General features: G+C 44.5%; 1 protein-coding gene across 9 annotated transcripts in view; it reads left to right on the top strand.

The window, feature by feature from the left end:
* KIF13B (kinesin family member 13B) overlaps positions 1-19,067 on the top strand; it is a 112,312-nt gene extending 93,245 nt beyond the window's left edge. For 6 of the 9 annotated variants that reach the window (XM_015859716.2, XM_015859712.2, XM_015859711.2 and 3 more), the window contains 4 exons: positions 3,842-3,910; positions 9,781-9,843; positions 11,368-12,391; positions 14,655-19,067. In XM_015859716.2, the coding sequence (XP_015715202.1) occupies positions 3,842-3,910; positions 9,781-9,843; positions 11,368-12,391; positions 14,655-14,950 (1,452 nt within the window). In that variant the 3' untranslated portion in view covers positions 14,951-19,067. The remainder of the gene's footprint in view (positions 1-3,841; positions 3,911-9,780; positions 9,844-11,367; positions 12,392-14,654) is intronic. The other 3 variants (XM_015859717.2, XM_015859718.2, XM_015859720.2) reach the window with 2 other exon arrangements.
* Positions 19,068-19,391: the final 324 nt, after the last annotated feature.

Below are 19,391 nucleotides of genomic sequence, written 5' to 3'. Positions count from 1 at the left end.
CATTATGAGAATAAATCTGGAGCCAGATCTCACTTATAAAAGCATATGGAAGCCCACGTGGTCCGTGCCTTGCTGAGCATTCAGCTAATTCTTCATAGACAGAAACTTGTCTTCTTCATCTGTAGCTTTGGAGGCACGTTTTTTGTTAACGTGGACCTTTCCCACCTCTTCATGTGCAGACAAGTGTTTTAGAGGATGTCTTTCTAAACAAAACTACAAAAAAATATTCCCCAAGCAACTCCTTTCTGTGGTTGAACCTAGGAATTCAGTTCCATTTGTTGCTACAGCTGAGGAACAGCTAAGGGGTATGCATACATGGTAGGGCCAGATGATCAGAGTGGTCTTTTCCAACCTTTGTGATTCTGTGATTACAAGGAGTTGTTTTGTCATGTCAGAAGTACAGTGAAATAGTAAGAAGGTAAATAAGCCAAAATCAAAGGCTTAAAAAACCAGTTCATTTCTGGTGGAACTTAGGATGGACGTAGTACAAATAAAAATAAAGCCAATTTAGAATATTCTGAGTTCGACCATCTGTTATTCTCTACAAAGCAGAATGAGCAAATTTTACTCCCAAATCACAGCTAACTTTGCATTTCAATTTTTCATGTGGCCATTTACTTACAAAAAAGTCAGTGTAGAATCTAGGATCTTGAAACCTAACTCGTCTAAGAAATGTAGCTGATTAAAATGAAGACGGTGACTTTCTTAAAGGTATTTGGGTATTAGAAAATGCAAATAGGTGCTCTTTAAGTTGCACTGAGAGCCTTTCACCACTGCTTGAATTCTTGCTGAATCAATGAGAGCTGAGCTGAGAAGCGAGGCCCAATTTCCTTCCTCTACTCTAACCACCTGTTCCCACTCCTTCCTTCTGTTCAAGATCAGTCTTACAGTTCTTTGCCTTGAAGTCAGTTTTTATACTACAAAGCTATCTGCTTTAGGGAATGTTAATTTATATTATGGATTACTATGGAAACTCACTCAGGTCACGATCGCAGTGAGTTTTAAGTAGGCAGGAATGCTATTTCTGATTTGTTTTAAGGAAGAAAAGCTCGTTTATAAATATGAGTGAGTGATGTTTCAACACATTACAGGGCAGCCTGAAGTTTTCTATGACCACTGAATCAGAAACAGAAACAGAATGAAATCTCAGTGTTAGTTGTTGCTTGTAGTTTTGTAACAAAACAAGTCAAACACACCTCACTGATTCCAGAGCCATATAGATATTCTTCAAAGCTCTCTCAGTCAGCACACGGCTTCTTCACTCCTGTTAGAAATCACAGTGCACAAAAGAACAGAAACTGAAGGAACTGTTCCAGAATTACCTTCCTCCAGGCTGCGCAAGAAGTGAATGCATGATGATGTGTGCATGCATATAGTGAGACTGGCTTGAACATCACAGACTCTTCGAATCATTAGGGTTGGAGAAGACCTCTAAGATCGTCCATTCCAACCCCAACCCATCCCACCATGCCCACTAACCACATCCCTCAGTGCCACAAAGTAGAAGGGTTGGTGCAATATGACACTGAAAAGTTAATCATCATGTCTCGTAATCCTTCCTGCTGCTTCCTTTTAACTGCTTGGGGATGTAAAGGTGGTCACAAGCATTAAAAACTGGCCATAATTCCAGTGGTGGCAGTGACAAATGGCTGTGTACTCAGGGGCCTGCGATGGGGTCAGTGTTTGGCAGTCAGCTCTAACACCTTATCGCTAACCTGTCTGTGTAAGACAGCACGCTGGTAATTCCTGCATGGCTGTGCCATAGTGCAGAGTGAGGAGGGCACAGAAATGATATTGCTGTATGTCAGAAAATACAGAACAGTGCAGCTTAGTTCTGTGGAAGAATAGCACTTTGATACAGAGCAGCAGGGGACATAACTGAGTGTGCAGGAGGAGAGTAGGCAGTGAACTACAAAAAGCATAACAGGGAGATGAAGCCAAAAGGAGATTTCAACTGCAGTTTCAAAGGAATCTGACCCCTTTAACAGGGAATTGCTGGATTTCTGTGTCAGTAAACAACAAATTCAGAGAGCTGGAGGTGACTAAAGGAAAATGGAAAGATCTAAATCATTGTTACCTGGCTACATGCAAATGAGCAGATGGGTGGTGGCAGATTTTTGAACATAAATACCAAGAAGCCAAGTGGGTCAGTTGGTTCCTTTCTCCAAGTTCATCAAACAACTCAAAGAATTTCTTGAGTTCTTTTCAAGCTCTCTTTTCAGTGCAAATCTGTCACAGCATTTGAGAGTATCTATTGTCATGAAAACTGCTCCATAAAAGTGCTGCTGACCCATGTTGAACTGGGTGGCTGCCCTGCTGTGCTATTAAATCCCTGATATGTTACAGTTCAGCTGTCAGGGTTAGGTCCCTGTGCATGTCTGCACAGAGATGCATCTTGTAGGCTGAGTCTCACAGCTGACCGTAGTGCTTTAGAGCATCATTTCAAAGTGAGCAGCTCTTAATTATTTCTGCAGCTTTCTAAGTGTGGCTCAGTTCATCGTGACCAAGCAGCTGTCCAAGTGGATGTGTTACCAAATCTCATCCCATACAAGTAAACAGAAGATGGAGTTGTTAACACTTGTTTTTGAAATTACACATCTAATCCTGTTATTTTAGCAACTTATTTAAATCGCATGCTATTGCTTTTGATCTATCTTAAATCATAGAATCACAATATTACTAAGGTTGGAAGAGACCTCTAAGGTCATCTAGTCCAATCCTCACTGTGCCCACTCATCATGTCCATCAGTGCCACATCTCTGTGGATCTTCAGCACCTCCACCAAGTACACATAAGTTATCATAACATCTTGTTGAGGTGGTCTTTCCCAGTGCTGCTTTTGTTTGTAGTTTCAGAAAGGCAGAGCCATTCCAGGCAAGGTGGTGGCAGCTAACAAAATTGCTGTCTTTGACCTTCTGATGCAAGTTTAGTAACTAATCTGGAGAATAATGAACCGCAATTAATGAAATCTGCTCTCGTATTCAAGTGTGTTTCTCAGACAGCACATAAAATAATTGAAAGAACTTCCTGCTCTCTAATTAGTTAGATTGAATTAATTTGGCATAATAGGATTCTTTATGTAACTAGCAGAACAGCTTCCGATGAAGCTGTTTATGTACCTGAAAGATTGGTTTCTGATGAAGCTGTTTATATACTTTTAAGTTAGAAAATGCCTATTTTATCAGTTATCTGCCGCCTTTCAATTAATTGCCAGTATTCTGTAACTAAAAAAAATATATTAAAAAACCCCAACAATTTAAACCTTTTTGGGATTACTGCAACTGCTTTTTATTTTTCTAGTCTATTCTTTAAAAAGCTTAGTGGCACAGTGTGCACGATGTAAAGCCTTACCACTCCTTGTTGCTGATCAGGAAAAGTTTAGAATATTGAAATATGCAGGTGGATGGAGAATCAGAGGTTCGTCTATCTCTGCATGATTACATTATGTGCACGCTCTCGACGCCTGTCTCTTTTATTAAGATGCTGAGGCTTTCGTAGTGTGCACCAAGCAGAATTGCTGCTCCTTACCTTATGACCCTGTTGATCTCCAGGAACTGCCTGTATAATTACATTTTAGGGCACTGTTGGGTTCTGACATTAAAAATGTACATATTGTATTTCACTTTCTGCTTTGTGACATTGCTGTGGCTAAAGCAAACTCTTCTGACCAATGTGCGTGTGATAAGTGGTCACCTTCATACAGTCCTTGTTGGATGGTCAAACATCTTTGTTGGCACATGGCTTCAGAGAGAGATCTGGAGTCACAGATCTCTTTAAAGGAATAAATAAACCCTTTGAATTTCCATGCACTAATCTAATTCACTTTTGTTTTGTGGTATAGAAACCCAGACTTGTGACACGGGGAGAGGACAGCTCTCAATTTGTTCTTTCACCTTCTGGTACAGACATGGTAATTAATCTAAAAAAATAAATAATGTAATGCAGTTAATGAAAAGCTTCCTGAATTGACAAAAGACTTTTTCTGGCAGTGGATTAAAAACTGGCAGTAGTTTCATGGGTGTATATGGTGCATCATATAATTGCTAGAACGTACTTTCGTTAAGCAGATGTAAATAACGTGGCCTTGGAGAACCTTCTTTAAAATCTAGAAGGCTTTTTTCACATAAAGAGCCATTGGGATGCTATAATCAGCATATTTCAACAGACCTTATCTGCCTGGCTGGGCTCGTGTGTGTCTAGATCTCGTGACTGAGCTATTCGTGTTTTGATTTCTTTCTAAGTTCAGTTTTCCCTATCATCCTCTTTCACATAGCTTTTAATGAGAATGAGTATGGAAAACTAGCTTTTTAAACTGCTTAGTGAAAACCTCTGGAACTTCCTTGTGAACTAACTTGAAAATGGTAACAAATTGCCCTTTTAATCTTTTTGCCTGGAAATAACTGCATAGGAAATGATGTATGTTTAATTTTGCACAAAGTACATTAGAAATGTGGAATTCGAAAGTATTATTACAGGCTGAAATGTTCCATGTTAGGAAGGTGAAACAAAAAGGTTTTAGTTGATATTTAAATATAGTTTCTTTAGGAAAAATAACAAACAAACTGGTAAATACAACTTCTGAATTTTGGATCTCCTTGTGGATTGCAGGTTTTGTACTTGGATGACTGATGACTTTAAAGTGATTTTAAATTAGAGAGTTAAGTAGGAATATTGGGCCTGGGTGGATCATTATCACAGAATCAGGCTTGAGTTGGAAGGGACCTCAAGGATCATGAAGCTCCAGCCTTCCCTCTGTACCACAGGCAGGACTGCCAACCTCCACATTTAATACCAGACCAGGCTGCCCAGGGCCCCATCCATCCAACCTGGCCTTAAACACCTCCACTTTGTTGGCTTTGTTCAGAATTCTTACTGAATTGCTGTTTGTTTTGCCAGGATTTTATCCTGACTGCTCAAAACTGAATCAAATCCACATTTAATGAAGCAACTGTCATGCCCTGCTGGAGAAATTTCCAATGGCTGTTTTTAAATGGTGATGTGTATGTAATACTGTCAGACTGACAGTCCTTGAGCTCAGTCAGCAGATGGTAAGGCAGAGACAGCAGCAGCGGACTCTTCTGATGATATCCTTATAGGACTGCATCAGTTATAACCTTGGCTGGCCTTGGAGAACGGGAGAGGTGCCTGAAGACTGAAGGATAGCCAAGATAGTCACACCTGTCTTCAAGAAGGGCAAGGAGGATGATCTGGGAAGCTACGGGCCAATCAGCCTCACTTCCATCCCTGGGAAGGTGATGGAACAGCTTGTTCTGGATGCCATCTCCAAACAATTGAAAGATAAGAAGGTCATCAGGAGTAGGCAACATGGAAAAATGTCCATTTCACCAAGGGGAAATCATGCTTGACCAACCTGGTGGCCTTCTCTGATGGATAATTGGAAGCACTGATCCACTGCTTACTGCATATTGCTTATTAACAATGAATGGTTTTCAACTGGTAAAATTGAGGCAAAGGGCTCTGCACTCCATCAGCCACTGTCATCACAATTGTTTTACAAAATCTTTAATGATGGTGAAAGACCAAATGTATTTTTCTGAGTCCTTTGAAGAGGTTGCATTATATGTATGTACTATATAGGATGAAAAAGTCAATTTAGGGTTAATTTTAATGCAAGTGGAATGAGATACAAGTTTGCTTTTCAAGCTCACCAACGTACCAAACTGGTCTCTAGATTTCATAGAATCATAGAATCCTTAGTGTTGAAAGGGATCTTTTGAGGTCATCCAGACCAGCTCCCCTGCAGTGAACAGGGACGTGCTCAGGTAAATCAGGTTGCCCAGGGGTTGATCCAGCCTAGCCTTGAAAGACTCCAAGGATGGGGCACTAACCACATCTCTGGGCAACCTGTGCCAGTGCCTCAACACCCTCACTGTAAAATATTCTTTCCTTGTATCTAACCTAAATCTCCTCTCTTTGAGCTTGAAGCCATTACGTATTGGTAGTGAAGGTTGCCTGAACCTAGGTGCAGACCTTACGTTTGGATTTGTTGAACCTGATGAGGTTCACCTGGGCCCACTGCTCAGCCTGTTTGGGTCTCTCTGGATGGCATCCCATCGCTCTGGTGCATTGACCACGCCACATAGCTTGGTGTCATCAAACTTCTCTCATCACTGATAATGATGTGGCTTTTGGGTACCGCAAAGCATGTTCACTTTGGCCTCCAATCTGACCAGAAAATATTGTGCAAACACACTGAGAAATCCTTCTAAACCCACAGTACAAAGAAGCAGCTCACAGGAAAAAGACAATTTTTATTCCATGGAGGTTCAAAGATGCTTTAAAGTGTATTGCTTTCATGTCTTCTCGTACTCCATGTTTTGTCAGCTCGGTTGAAGAAACTGTGCCAAGAATTATCGCGGTAAAAGGGTCATGTTTTGCCTTTGCATAAATGTGTCTGCTTTCACAGTCAATATCTGCACACGTTTAATGACAAAATTTGGCTCTCAGTTCAGAAATATTTTGCATCCAGTAAATGCCTTCACAGATAGTCAGACACGTTGTTTGGAATATCCCCCCCCCCCCGAGAGTAACTTCACTACATTTCTTAGCAAAGATTTGTTTTAGAACCTTTGCTCCCCTTGTGAGGGTGTTTCTGCCCATCTGTTTCTTGTCAACACCAAAGTTGGGCAAGTGCCACTTTTCATAATTGCTTTTTTCTCCATGTTTTTTTTAAACATTGCCTGGCAAAGTTAACATAGGAGTTGGGAGATTTGTCATCCTTTCAGAAGGAGAGCATCATCTTAGCGATTGATGAGGAATGATTAAAGTGTAACGGGTGTATTTACTTTTTAGATTGCGTGGATTTACATGCTGCATGACTTAAGGTGTTTGAGAGATAAAAAACAAACAAGAAAACCCAACCACAAGAAAACAACGCTTTGCTCTGTTTATTTGTTTGTTTTCAAGGGAGAAAAGGAAATCAAAGGCACTGAGAATTATCGTTAAATGCTGCTTCTTAGTCTAATTCTGAGTCTCTCATAATGATGCATTTCCTGGAGGTGGCACATACACATACTGAGACAAAACGGGGCAGAGAAAGGGATTTCCTTTGTGGTACCAGCATGAGAGCTGGCTTTGGTTCCTGGTGCCCGTTACAGAATCATGGGATCATAGAATGGTTTGAGTTGGAAAGAACCTTTCAAGGCCATCTGGTCCCATTTCCTGCACTGAACAGAGACACCCACAGCTCCATCAGTGCTCAGAGCCCATCCAGCCTGACCTTGGCTGTCTGCATTAATGGGGCACCACTGCCTCACTGTGCAACCTGTGCCAGTACCTCACCACCCTTATTGTAAACAACTTCTTCCTTATATCCAAACTAAATCTTTACCTCTTCTGGTCTGAAACCATTTCCCCTTGCCCTCTTGTCCTACTACAGCAGACCCTGATAAAGAGTCTGTCCCCTTTCTTACAGCCCTCCTTTAGACACTGACAGGCAGCTCTCAGGTCACCTTTCAGCCTTCTCTTCTTCAGCCTGCACAGCCCCAGCTCTCTCAGCCTGTCCTCATAGGAGAGCTGTTCCATCCTTGGGATCATTTTTGTGGCCCTGCTCTGGATGTGCTCCAGCAGCTCCTTGTCTGTGTCTCCAAATTCCCCTTCTATATCATTCCCCTTCTGTATCACATGACACACAGTAGTGTAAAAGCAACAAGAACAGTGATTTTTCTTTGCACAACCTTTCTGAGGTGCCAGGAAATAGCGTGTTGTGTGTTGGGCTGCAGAGGTATTTAAGAGGGATTATCTGAACTCGAGGGCCTTGGCTCATTGCTGAGGTTCAGGTGCCCCTCTGTAAAAGATTTGAAGTGCTGTGGAAGTGCCTGCCTAGGGATTAGCCCTAATGCCTTGTGCCTAACGATTTCTTTTAATTAGAATGTGATATTTAACAGCTTGGCTTTGTGCTGCTTTCCAAGATGGACCAACCATGGTTCAAAGACAGCTAAAGAGGAGAGCATAAGTGTTCTGCCAAGTACTCCCGCTGCTTTAACACAGTGATAAGCCTCTGTTACAACTAGAACTTGCAGTGTATTAGAAGAAAGTGAATCCCTCTCCTCTCTCGTCTATGTCAAGTGAAACACTTGTCTGTAATGGCAGTTAATCCTTGCATGTCCAAGTTGGTTCTTCTGTGCATGTCAGAGTACTCTCTGAACCTCATTGCTCTGAGCTGTCTCTGAGATCAGGTGCAAAGCGGTGTCACAGTTTTCAGGTTCTTGCTTTTGTCTTACAAGATTGCCACCTTACTTTGGGCATGATGGCGGTAGGTTGGCAGTTAGACTATGATATTAGTGGTCTTTTCCAACCTTCGTGATTCTATGATCAATGCCAGAGGAATCTGAAATTCTGACCTCAAACACCACTGGGTGATGAGTCCTAAATTTGTTTATTTTGGGGCTTCGTTGCTTTCTTTGATGCTGGTTGCCCTCTGCTTCTAGCTCAAGTCACACACCACTCCTTCCTCATTCATCCCAAATAGAAGCAGCATGCTCTGAGCCCTGCTTCAGTGTGCACTTCCAATTAGCAAGTGTAAAGGTGAGCAGCCCCCTCCTCCTGCTTTCGCTTACCGAGCTGAAGCTTTAATGTCTCTACCAAAAAGAAAAAAGTTATTTTGATCCACTGTGAAGTTGTTGGTTTTTTGTCTGTCTTTTGTCTTTTAGTTTGACTTTGAACAACTGTGGTTTTGTTTAATGCCTGGCAATCTCTGCGTAAATAATAGCTGCTCTCGTCCCCCATGGTTGTTTTTTCTTTCTGGGGAAGGATTAGTCATATTCCTGCTCCACTTTGCTTAGAAAGGATGCAAGGAAAAGAGGAAAGAGTACCTCACTCTTCAGTTGGAAAGTTCCAGTTCTGTAAATTGGATTCTGGAATTATGCCTTGGAGATGGGCACTGCCTGTGTGTTACTACAGAAGGAGTTCTCAAGTGACTTGGAGAGAGGAGAAGAAGAAAAGGAAAGAAGCAGACAGCTCCCTATTTGTATATGTTGCCCTTAAAGAGTTCTTTCCCTTAAGTATGAACCTGCAATTGCAGCATGTTGCCAAAGAGATGTTTTGACCTTTTTATCCTCGCTTACCTTCCTGTGTCCCACACCCAAGGTCCCCATTGGTTGGGTGGTCCCATTCCCTCCTGTGACAGCAGTGCATGGCAGTGAGAGTCAAGTAACAGAGTTATGGCCGTGTGTCACAGTTGGCTGCTGCAGCTTCAGAAGATGCCTTCAAGTGATTATTTCAAACCTTCAAAGAAACAAAGCACCAAACGCTGAATTGGGAGCAACATTTGTAATCAAAGCCTTCAAGTCAAAGCTCAGCTGACAAAGAAAGGATGCAGTGGGAACACAGAAGCGGCCCTTCTGGCACGGGACCAATATGTTGTCATTAGCAAATTAGTAAACATGGCTAAAATCTTAACTGGCTTGAGATACTGGAAAAGGAGAAAGTTGTGGGGAGGGACTGAAACTGAGGATTTCACCAAGCAGTGACCTCAGACCTCTTTGCCATCTGGTTGCTCAGTGCTTTGCCTTTTACTGCACCATAAAAGAAATGTCTGTGCTATGAATTTGTGCTTATAGCATAAAAGTTCAGAGATATCTCTGTTGCTTTGGTGAATGCATTCATTTGCCCCTTCAGAGTATGTCAGCAGAGCACATTAGGATAGTAATGCTTGGTCCTTTTTGATAATCCCGAAGTTGCGGATGTCGGTTTTGATGTTTACCAGCAGGACAACACGTAACCCTTTAATGAGTGATGCTCTGTATTTCATTCCTGCAGGCTGTCCCACGGATCATGGTTCAGTCTGCCAGTCTTGATGCCAGTGCTGCAAAGATAAAGCAGGTAAGCACACCATAGCATGTTAAGAAACAGTTTCTATATTCACATCACTGAAAACCAGAGGCAGCAGAAGCCACTTAAACCTGTTGCGCTTTGACTGGCACTTCATGGTCAGACAATTAAATGCAGTATGCGTTGCTGTGTTTTCTTAGGTCTTGCTAAAGTCTCCCCTTCTGCTGCTGGCTATTCTTCTATATTTAAAAGCCTGGCTAATCATATGATTGTATTTGCAGTTAACTAGCTAAAATGTAGCTGTTTTGCTGCTTTAAAAGACAAATTGCTTTGCACTGATGCTTTCTATAAACAGAACGAGTCTGTTATTCTGAGCGCTGAGCTTAATTCTTGATTTTACATTTCGAGCCAATTCATGATATCGGCATGAAAAAAGGCTCTTGTAAGCAGGAGAGAAAATAGACCCTACGATCTCCCACAGTTCAGCAGAACTTCAGTCTTGTGAATAGCAAATCAGCTTTCTCCCACTGTCCTTTTATTGTCTTAGTGAAATGTGTGTTATCTGAACACAGCTTAAAAGGGAAAGCCCAAAGAAAGAACAGACCTTCATAGTTCACATCTACAGCACCCGCTCCACGGAGAAGCTACAAGTGTTTTCAATGCACTGCAACATTCCATAAAACTTTTCTGTATTATATCTCACTTAGCAATAGCTTTGGCTTCTGAAGCTCTTGTAATTCAATCAAATCCCTCTTCCATCGAATGCCACTTAAGTTCCCAGTGAGAACAACATTTCAGAACAAGGTGCAAGTCCTGTTGTTTGGGACACTTTAATATCAAATGGGAAGAACACAACATTTTGAACAATAAACAAGTATGTGCACTTGAGAGTTAACAGGTAGGATATGTACATGTCTGCTTTCCTCCAACCACTTTTTCTTCTTCGTATTAACAGCCACCTCCTCCCCTCCCAAAGAGATTTAGAGACATCCTAATCTTTTAGAGTACATGTGCTGGCAAAAGATATCGATCTATCAGATTTAGTAAACTTTACAGCCAAGAAATACATCACTAAAATGGGCTGTTAATCTCATGAGGTGCAGTTAATTTCATACCCTGAAAGTGTGCGGTGCTGGTGGCAGTGAGGTGGGAATGGCATTTGGGAACGGGGACATAAATGACAGTTTAGCTGGAAAGCTGTGATTTATCAGTCCTGAATGTTAAGCCAAATAACCGAGAGAGGCTTATAGATCATGGCTGTTTCACATTTCATATAAATCCTGCTATTCAAACAGCAAATGACCATTCCTGCAATATAAATAATTTTTCAGTAAATATTGGGGAACGTATTTCTTTTAGTCAGTGCTTTTCTTATTAATGGAAGAAATGAGCTGACAGTCCTACCAGGTTTGTAAAGCTGACTTCAGATCAACTTGCATCTTCTGGAGACTGTGGCTACGTGGGGGTGTAGAAATGCTGGAGGCCTTAGAGCTTCCCAGAGGCCTTAAATCTGCCCTTTTGACCCAGACTGTTTGGATATCAGAGCTCTGTGGTCACTGTCCCCTTCTGTTTCAGCTGAACCAAGAGGCAGCAGGGAAACGACCATTTGAAGCTGCTTTACGGATGTCAGAGGTGGAAAAGAGTCCTGAAAAGATGCCCAAAGTGCCTTTGCAGCAGCCCACAGGAGATGCCCAGGCACAGGACTCCCAGGAAGGGCCTCCAAGTCCTCTGAGCGAAGCCTCCAGCGGGTACTTTTCCCACAGTGTATCAACAGCCACCCTCTCTGAAGCCCTCGCAGCAGGAAGTGATGCTGTGGTTCAGCCAGGGGGACAGACACCTGCCCTAGGTGACTTCCCAGCTCCTACTGTGGCTCAGGGATCTTTGGACACGCCAGGGCACTCAGACAGTCCTTCAGAAAGCTGTCTCAACAATAAAGGGGAGAATCTACCCATCCCCAGCCTTCCAAGTGCTCACACAAGATCAAAAGACAGCAGTGAAGTGAATGGGAGTGATGCTTTAAAATCAAAATCTTCTGCATCTCCTGTGACTTACAGTGAGCAGGCAAATGATGCCTCTGTAGCTACTGATGCAAAAACCTTTATTTCTACCTCTGCTCTAAGGATGGAGTCGTCTAAACAATCAATGGAGTCAGAAGGACAGGCTGCCAGGAGAAAGGAAACAACTTCTGGGGCTTATGAACTGGGGGTTCCCAAACCACAGGTTCAGGACAACAAATTGCCCCAGCCCAGCGTTGCCGCCTCCCCCTTCAAAATCCAGAAAGTCAAGACTTCAGAGCTCAAGTCCTTTACCAGCATGTTGGGGACTGATCCTTCGTGTTCTGTAAACACAGAAGAGGAGCAGCAAGAAGGAGAAAAGAGCACATCTGCAGCCCATGGACTGAGCCATAATGGGTCAGAGATGGCAGAAGAGAAACTGGAAGTAGTTTCTGACTCTGAAGATGCCAATGAAGTTCCCGAGTGGCTGAAAGAGGGAGAATATGTCACTGTTGGCACAAACAAAACAGGCATCGTTAGATACGTTGGGCCCACAGATTTCCAAGAGGGAACATGGGTTGGTGTTGAATTGGATTTACCTTCAGGTAAGACATGCTCTAGATTGGGTGCAACCGGGCAGCATTTCAGAGTGTGCAGCATTTGTTTTAATGTTGGTCAGTGGGAAAAAGAAGTGGTTAAAGGTTTTGTTCAGTTTCTTTTGTCATTCCTGCCCGACTTCTACTTTTTAGGCTTCTCAGATTTTATGTAACAAATAATTTTTAGAAACTAGGGTACCGTTCTTGGAGAGGATTTGCTCCCATGTGTCACTGGAGCGTGATGCACAAAAGGAATGACTTGAGCAGAAGCACTTCAAAACTGCAGAGATGAGAGGAAAGGAGGTGATAGCTGGCATTTGTTCTCTGCTGGAGCCCCAGGCTTCACAGTTCCTTTCCTTTGCAGGTTCACGTCGGCTTCCATAGCACTCATTTTCCCTGTTATCTAAGAGCAGGCAGGATGTGCCAGTGGAAGGCTTGGGAGAATGATAGAATCATAGAATCACCAAGGTTGGAAAAGACCTCTAAGATCATCCAGTCCGACCATCTGCCTACCACCAGTATTGCCCACTATTGGGACTGTTATCCCTTAGGATCACATCTAAACATTTCTTGCACACCTCCAGGGACGGTGACTCCACCACCTCCTGGGCAGCCTGTTCCAACACCTCACCACTCTTACAGAGAAGAAGTGTTTCTTAGGAAGTGACCATTAAATGATATTGTGACATTAGACGAAGGGCACTCAAAGCTCCTTATTTAAATTATTAACATTATTAATTATTATTAATTCTTTTGTTTCCACAAAGATTTAGGTCCCTGATTTCATAAAGCCATAGAATGGCTTGAGTTGGATGGGACCTTAAAGCCCACACAGCCCCAGCGCCTGCCATGGGCTGGTTGCCACCCACCAGCTCAGGCTGATCAGGGCCCCATCCAGCCTGGCCTTGGGCACCTCCAGAGATGGGGCATGATTTGTTGGAGCACAGCTGTCTTCTAACAAACCTGTGACTTCCCTTGGGAAACACGGTCACAAGCTGGTGGAGTCTTTGGGTTGGGAGGGACCTTAAAGCCCATCCAGTCCCCAAGCCCTGCCATGGGCAGGGATGAACCAAGGCCAGCTCCGCTGCAGCTGCTCCCTATGATTTTATCCGTCCAGATATAAAAACAGCTGATGCTTTTTTTTTTTTGATCTTATGCATTCCTCAAGGAAGGCTTTTCCCACTTATCTGCTCCTCTGGAGACTTCTTTCTCTGCCGAGTTCATTGATCACGAGCTCTCCTTTGCTCCCATACAAGCTTTGTACAGATGGTTCTTGCTTTCCTGCTTGTTTACCTATTTAGAGGGAACACAGCTTTTTGTTCTGCAGGAACAAAGTGCTTCCCCTGTCCTCCTGTATAATAGTTTCTAAGTCTGTCATCATCATATTAGCTTTTATTTTCAATGAAAGTCTTCTTCCCTGCAGCATGGCAATATCTTTCAGCACAGGCTGCTCTAGTTGCTCCTTTATCCAGCCACTCCTCTACTTCTGTAATAACCTGCATGGCTCTGCACAGAGCTGTTACCGAGCAGCTCAGCCAGGAGATTTATGCATTGTTTTTAACTTTAAAAACAAAAGAAAACCCTATCCATTTAGTCTGACAAAAACTATAATTAGCATAGCCTTCTGGCGTTATATTGTTCTCAGTCATCATGTTTGTTCATTCCTCCAAGATGTCTTTAAGTATTTTGTAACCGTGACTCAACCTTCAGCTGAGGCAGAATCAGCCCAGTTAAATCCCTGGAATGTCAGCTCAGTTAAACCCCCATCCCTGTCCCTGCTGCTGATAATCAGAGGATCACAGGATCATAGAATGGCCTGGGTTGAAAAGGTCCAGAGTGACCATCTGGTTCCAACCCCCTGCTGTGTGCAGGGTCACCAACCAGCAGCCCAGGCTGCCCAGAGCCACATCCAGCCTGGCCTTGAATGCCTGCAGGGATGGGGCATCCACAGCCTCCTTGGGCAACCTGTTCCAGTGCGTCACCACCCTCTGGGGGAAAAAATTCATGCTAGATACCCCAGGACCCCATGTGAGTTTCCTTGAGTGATGGGTGGCAGCACACCATATGCTCAGTGCAAAAGCCATTTCACGCAGCATTGGCACAGCTGCCCAGGGAGGTGGTGGGGTCACCATGCCTAGAGGTGTTCCAGAGCTGTGGGTTGAGGCACTGAGTGTGGTTGGTGGGCATGGTGTGGTGTGCTGGGGTTGGACTTGGGGATCTTAGAGGTATTTTCCAACGTTGATGGTTCTGTGATCTCTGTTTCTTTTCAAAGGGAAGAATGACGGCTCCATTGGAGGAAAGCAGTACTTCAGGTGCAACCCAGGCTACGGATTGCTTGTGAAACCAGGCAGAGTTAAAAAGGCCGTAGGACCAGCGAGGCGACGGAGCACCGGAGTGAGGTTGCAGGGAGCGGCATCCAACGAGAACAGGAGGAGCGGCAACTTCTCTGCTTCAGCATCCAGCCTGGCTTCACTCACAGCCCTGGCTGCCAAGTCAGAAGGAGGACCCACAATTCGCATGGAGAAGAGCCAGAAAAACGCAGAGAACAGGAAATCCTGGGCGAGCTGAGAGAACGGCCTGCTGCAAAACAGCCCTGCGGCTGCGGACCCATCTTTTAGCCTCGGGTGGCTAAAAGCAGCCCCATGAACTTGTGGTTTGTGGCAAACACTAATGAAGGGTTTTTTCTCTGCTTTGGGTGACTGGCATGATCATTCCTTGCCTTGTTGTGGTGCTGGGTCTGCAGCCATAGTTTCCTGTTACCTGTTGTGATGCTGAGGTGTAGGGGTGACTGTGAGCTCTGCTCTCCTCCACCTCCCAGAGGAGATGTGAGTTGTTCAAATTAAGGCATGACTTCCAGTGGTTACAAAGCCCCATGCACACCTCAGTGCTTCTCTGAGCTCAGGTCCCCAAAAGAACCAATTTTGTGTAATTTTGTGAGAGCTTTATCATGTTTATCATGGTGAAAGGGCAAGATAATGATCGCAGATGGGAAGACAGCGAACATAAAACCTAATCTGGAAATGGGGAAACCCTCAAAACTTGTTTCATTTAAAAAAACAGCAGCCCTCTGGTTGTGTGGCCCAGCATCAGTGCTTGGTTTGGTTTCTTTTCCGTTGTCCTTCTGTGTAAATCAGCACAAACTTTAATGCTGATGGGAATGAGAGCAGGCCCATGACCTGCTCTGTTATATTTTTGATCCCTTCTTTTTACAGGAAAGGGAGGGAGTCAAACACATTTTCCATCTCTGATCCATTTAATGTGTGCTCTCACCATGCTGTGCTCCTCTCATTCACAAGACCTTCCCATTTGCTCTGTTTTTTGGGTTAGGAGAATTTCGGCAGAGATGGCGCTGAAATGCTCCCATGTCCACAGCCCTTTGTTGGGTCTTGCCTGCTGCTCGATGCAGCATCTTGCCCAGCCTTTGGGTCTTCACCCAACCTGTGAGTTTTCATGTAGCCTTTGGATTTTCACCCAGCCTTTGGGACTTTGCTCAACCTTTTTGTCTTCACCCAACCTTTGTGTCTTCACCCAGCCTTTTTGTCTTCACTCAACCTTTGGGTTTCCGCCCAGCCTTTGGTTTTCACCCAGCTTTTCGAAGCAGAGGCTTGCTGCTCTTGTGACAGGATTAATCCAGTCTATTTATTTGTATTTATTGTGTTGAACTGAGCAAAGGTTGCGCTTTACAATCATCCACCACCCAGCATTGCACTGAGGAGCGCAGTGCTGAGAGAGGCCCAGCTCAGTGACATGGAAATAAACCCATGAAAGAGTCTTCCCCAAACCAACCCCACCCAGAGGAGAAGGGTTGGCCTGGCTTTTATCAAACTTGATTTTATTTTTGGTAAATCTTACTAGTTTTTAACACCCTGTGGCACAGATTTCATACCTGTATATACTTGTGCACATATCTACGTACACTCATTTTTCTAACAAAGGCCACAGGCTTTTATATTTTGAGCTGTTTATATCTTGTTTAAGGAATCAGGGGGGGGATTGGACAGCTTGAGCAATAGAGGTTTTATCTACTTGGGGAATATTTGGGGTGCTGAATTAGTGATTAAACTTTAATACGTATCCAGTCTCTGTCCGTGCTGCACGTGGGTATCAAAGTGCCTTAGCCATCTGGTTCAGAGGTCCAAGGGAGAGATACATTGTCATCAGAGGAGACAGGGATGCTTAGTGAAGGAGATAATTATGCTGATTTACTGTAATTAATATCGTTTATGCAGAAGGAATAAAATTAAAATAGAAACTAATCTGTAGCTGAAATAAGTGGGATGGGTTGCAGTGCAGCGTGCATAGTACGGCCAGGGATTTGTATCTCCTCTCAGCTTCTGTTAGTTTCACTCCTTCCTGGAGTTTTGTAAAGAAATCCTAATATGAAATGTTTATAGCACCTTTTAAAGGCGTTTCTACCATACAGTTTTTTCTCCTTTTCCTTTGCACGAAGTTCCCGTCTATGCAAGCCGAGGTGATGGGAGGAACTCAGTAATGAGGAGTACAGATGCTCAAATTCCTGGTTTTAATTGGTAAGGTCCATGCAACCAAATGGCATTTTGCTTTGGGGCGTGATGAACCTGGCAGATAGACAGACAAACGGCCCGCTGCTTCGTGTGACGCCTCTCACACCGCCCTGCCTGCCTTCTGAAATCCACTTGTGATGTTTTCCTGGCCGCACTCTGCTCCGATGCGCTACACAGAGGTAGCCCACGGGAGGCAGCCCCAGCCTACGGGTGTTTGTAGTCTCAGCATTTCATTGCAGGAGTTCTCAGGGTTACCTTCACAGCGTGCTGGTGTTTGGTGTCCCCTCTGGGGGGATACAAAGGGAAGAAGCTGTCTGGGTCCTCCCACACCCCATTGCTCCGCTGAGGACTGCACATCTCCAGGGTGGATAGGAAGCAGTAAAGGTGCAGGAGTGACAGGGTGCAGCCCAAGCAGCTGGGCAGTCTTAAATATGGCTGTGGTTGGGGTGTCTGCAAACACTGGTGTGTGATAAGGGGGGTAGAGCTGCTCTGGTAGGAGCACCACATTGACTATGGCAGAGGGAGGATTCTTCTCTTTTGCTCTGTACTTTCTTTCTGAGCTTTGAATGAAACCTCCTCACGTTAATTCCACCTGCCCCCAAAAACCTGCCCCATGGGTCAGGTCCACAAAGCCAGGCACATCCACATGGGGCCATGAGGACTCTCCTGGAGGACTTCTTCATCTCCTTCCTGCTCGCCCCAACTTCCTGCCCTCTCCTCCTGCTGGAGTCCCAAATCCAAGTTTGGGCACAGTGAGCGCTCATCTCTGCTCAGAGCAGCAGATAACCAGAGAACGGCCTTTTAAACCACAAGAAGAGGAATTTGGTTTTATTTTTTTAACTGACAATTAGCATTAGAATAACTCTACCCTCAGCATAAAGGAGGAGGTGCTCTTAACTGGAATAGCCCAGCGGCTGAGGCTGGCACGTTAATAGCTATGCATATTTCCCAAGGTTTTTCATGCACTTTATATACAGGGAGGGAGAATATTTTAAAGCAGGATCTGTGATTCGTTGTGATTCGAGTTTCTCATCTGCTGTGTTTGCTCAGTTCTGTGAGCTCATATGGAATCTGGGAGCAGAGCTGTGTGTGGGTCTGAGATGCAGCAGTGGGATTGAGGCACACGGTGGCATTTGCTGCAGGCAGCCCAGGTTGTGCTTTGGGAAGGATGTACTGTGAGTTTTCTCCAGCCAAGCCAAGACTTTGTACTGTATGGTGCTCCTGACTCTCCTGGTGTTCTGATCTTGTCCCAGGTAATACCTGCTCAGTTGAAGGGCCTTGGCTCTTTGCTTGTCAGCAGTGTACTTTAGTTGAGGAAGATAGAAATGATTCCTGCATGGCAATATTGCCCATATCCTTAAGAAAGAATCATAGAATCATAGAAGGCTTTGCCCTGTGTCTCTTCCCCTGCTGCTCAGCCTCAGAGGCTCAGCATCACTGTGCTCTGCTACAAGCTGAGAACCCCACCTCGTTCTGTCTCACTGGTCATCAAAACCCAAACCCATCCAAAACCATCCCGGGCGTCACAAAGCCCTGCTCACACCGCCAGGGAGCTGTCCAAGAGTCCTTCCTGTCCTGACACGCGTGTTGTCCTTACTCTGGTACTGGCAGTTCTTTGCACAACAGGTTCAGTGTTTGCAGTGCCTTATCCCTGGGTCAGCAAGTAATAAAACAACATGGTGGGCTCAGCCTGACCTGGAGTCTGCGTAGCTTGTAGGAAGTGATGCTACACCAAGGCGCAGACGAGTTATGCTCCCCTCGAGCAGGAGTCGCAGTCAGTGTTGCGCTCCTACATCCCCTTCAGCCCTCCCTGCTTTGGGTTCTCGCTCTGTGCCCTCCTGGCAGTTCTCACCTACAGGGCACCGGGGGTTTCCCTTTTCCACCCCCACTAACGCCCGTCGTGTCTTGGGAGCCTCTCCCAGCTCATCTTTCTGTTGATTTCTTTTGTAAATGTAGTGGCTGTGTATATAAGGAGTGGCTATTTACCCTGCGGTGTCGTTACGTGTTGATTGGTGTACTTTAAATGAGCTAAAATCCAAAGACACTTTGTAATGAGCTGTAAAGTTTTTAATTATTTCTGTACAATACTAAATTGTAATATTGTGTTATATATGCAATGCAGCCTGCAGTACCTAAATAAACCTCTTCTTTGGAACCTATAAGCCTACACTTTGTTATCTTGTGAGCATCACCAAAACTTTCAGACGCATTGGGGGCATCACGATGTGAGTGCTGATGTTTGAGGGTGATGAGATACATCGCTGTAATCTCACACAGGTCTCTTGCCTTGTTCCTTGCTGTGCAGGGGTCTCCCCATCGATACACCCAGCACAGCTGGCCCCTCACCTCCCTCCTCTTTGAGGTTTCAGACATCAGCCCTTCTGGAGGCACTGGGGCTGTTGGTGCCCATCCTGCCCTTGGTCACAGCAGTCAGTTCACTTTTCCCTTTGCTCCTCAATGTGGAGTCCCCTTCGTGCTCTAGGTTC

The sequence above is a fragment of the Coturnix japonica genome, chromosome 3 (assembly GCF_001577835.2).
Source record: "Coturnix japonica isolate 7356 chromosome 3, Coturnix japonica 2.1, whole genome shotgun sequence".
Lineage (NCBI taxonomy): Eukaryota > Metazoa > Chordata > Aves > Galliformes > Phasianidae > Coturnix > Coturnix japonica.
This window is presented reverse-complemented; position numbering and strand designations above follow the sequence as displayed.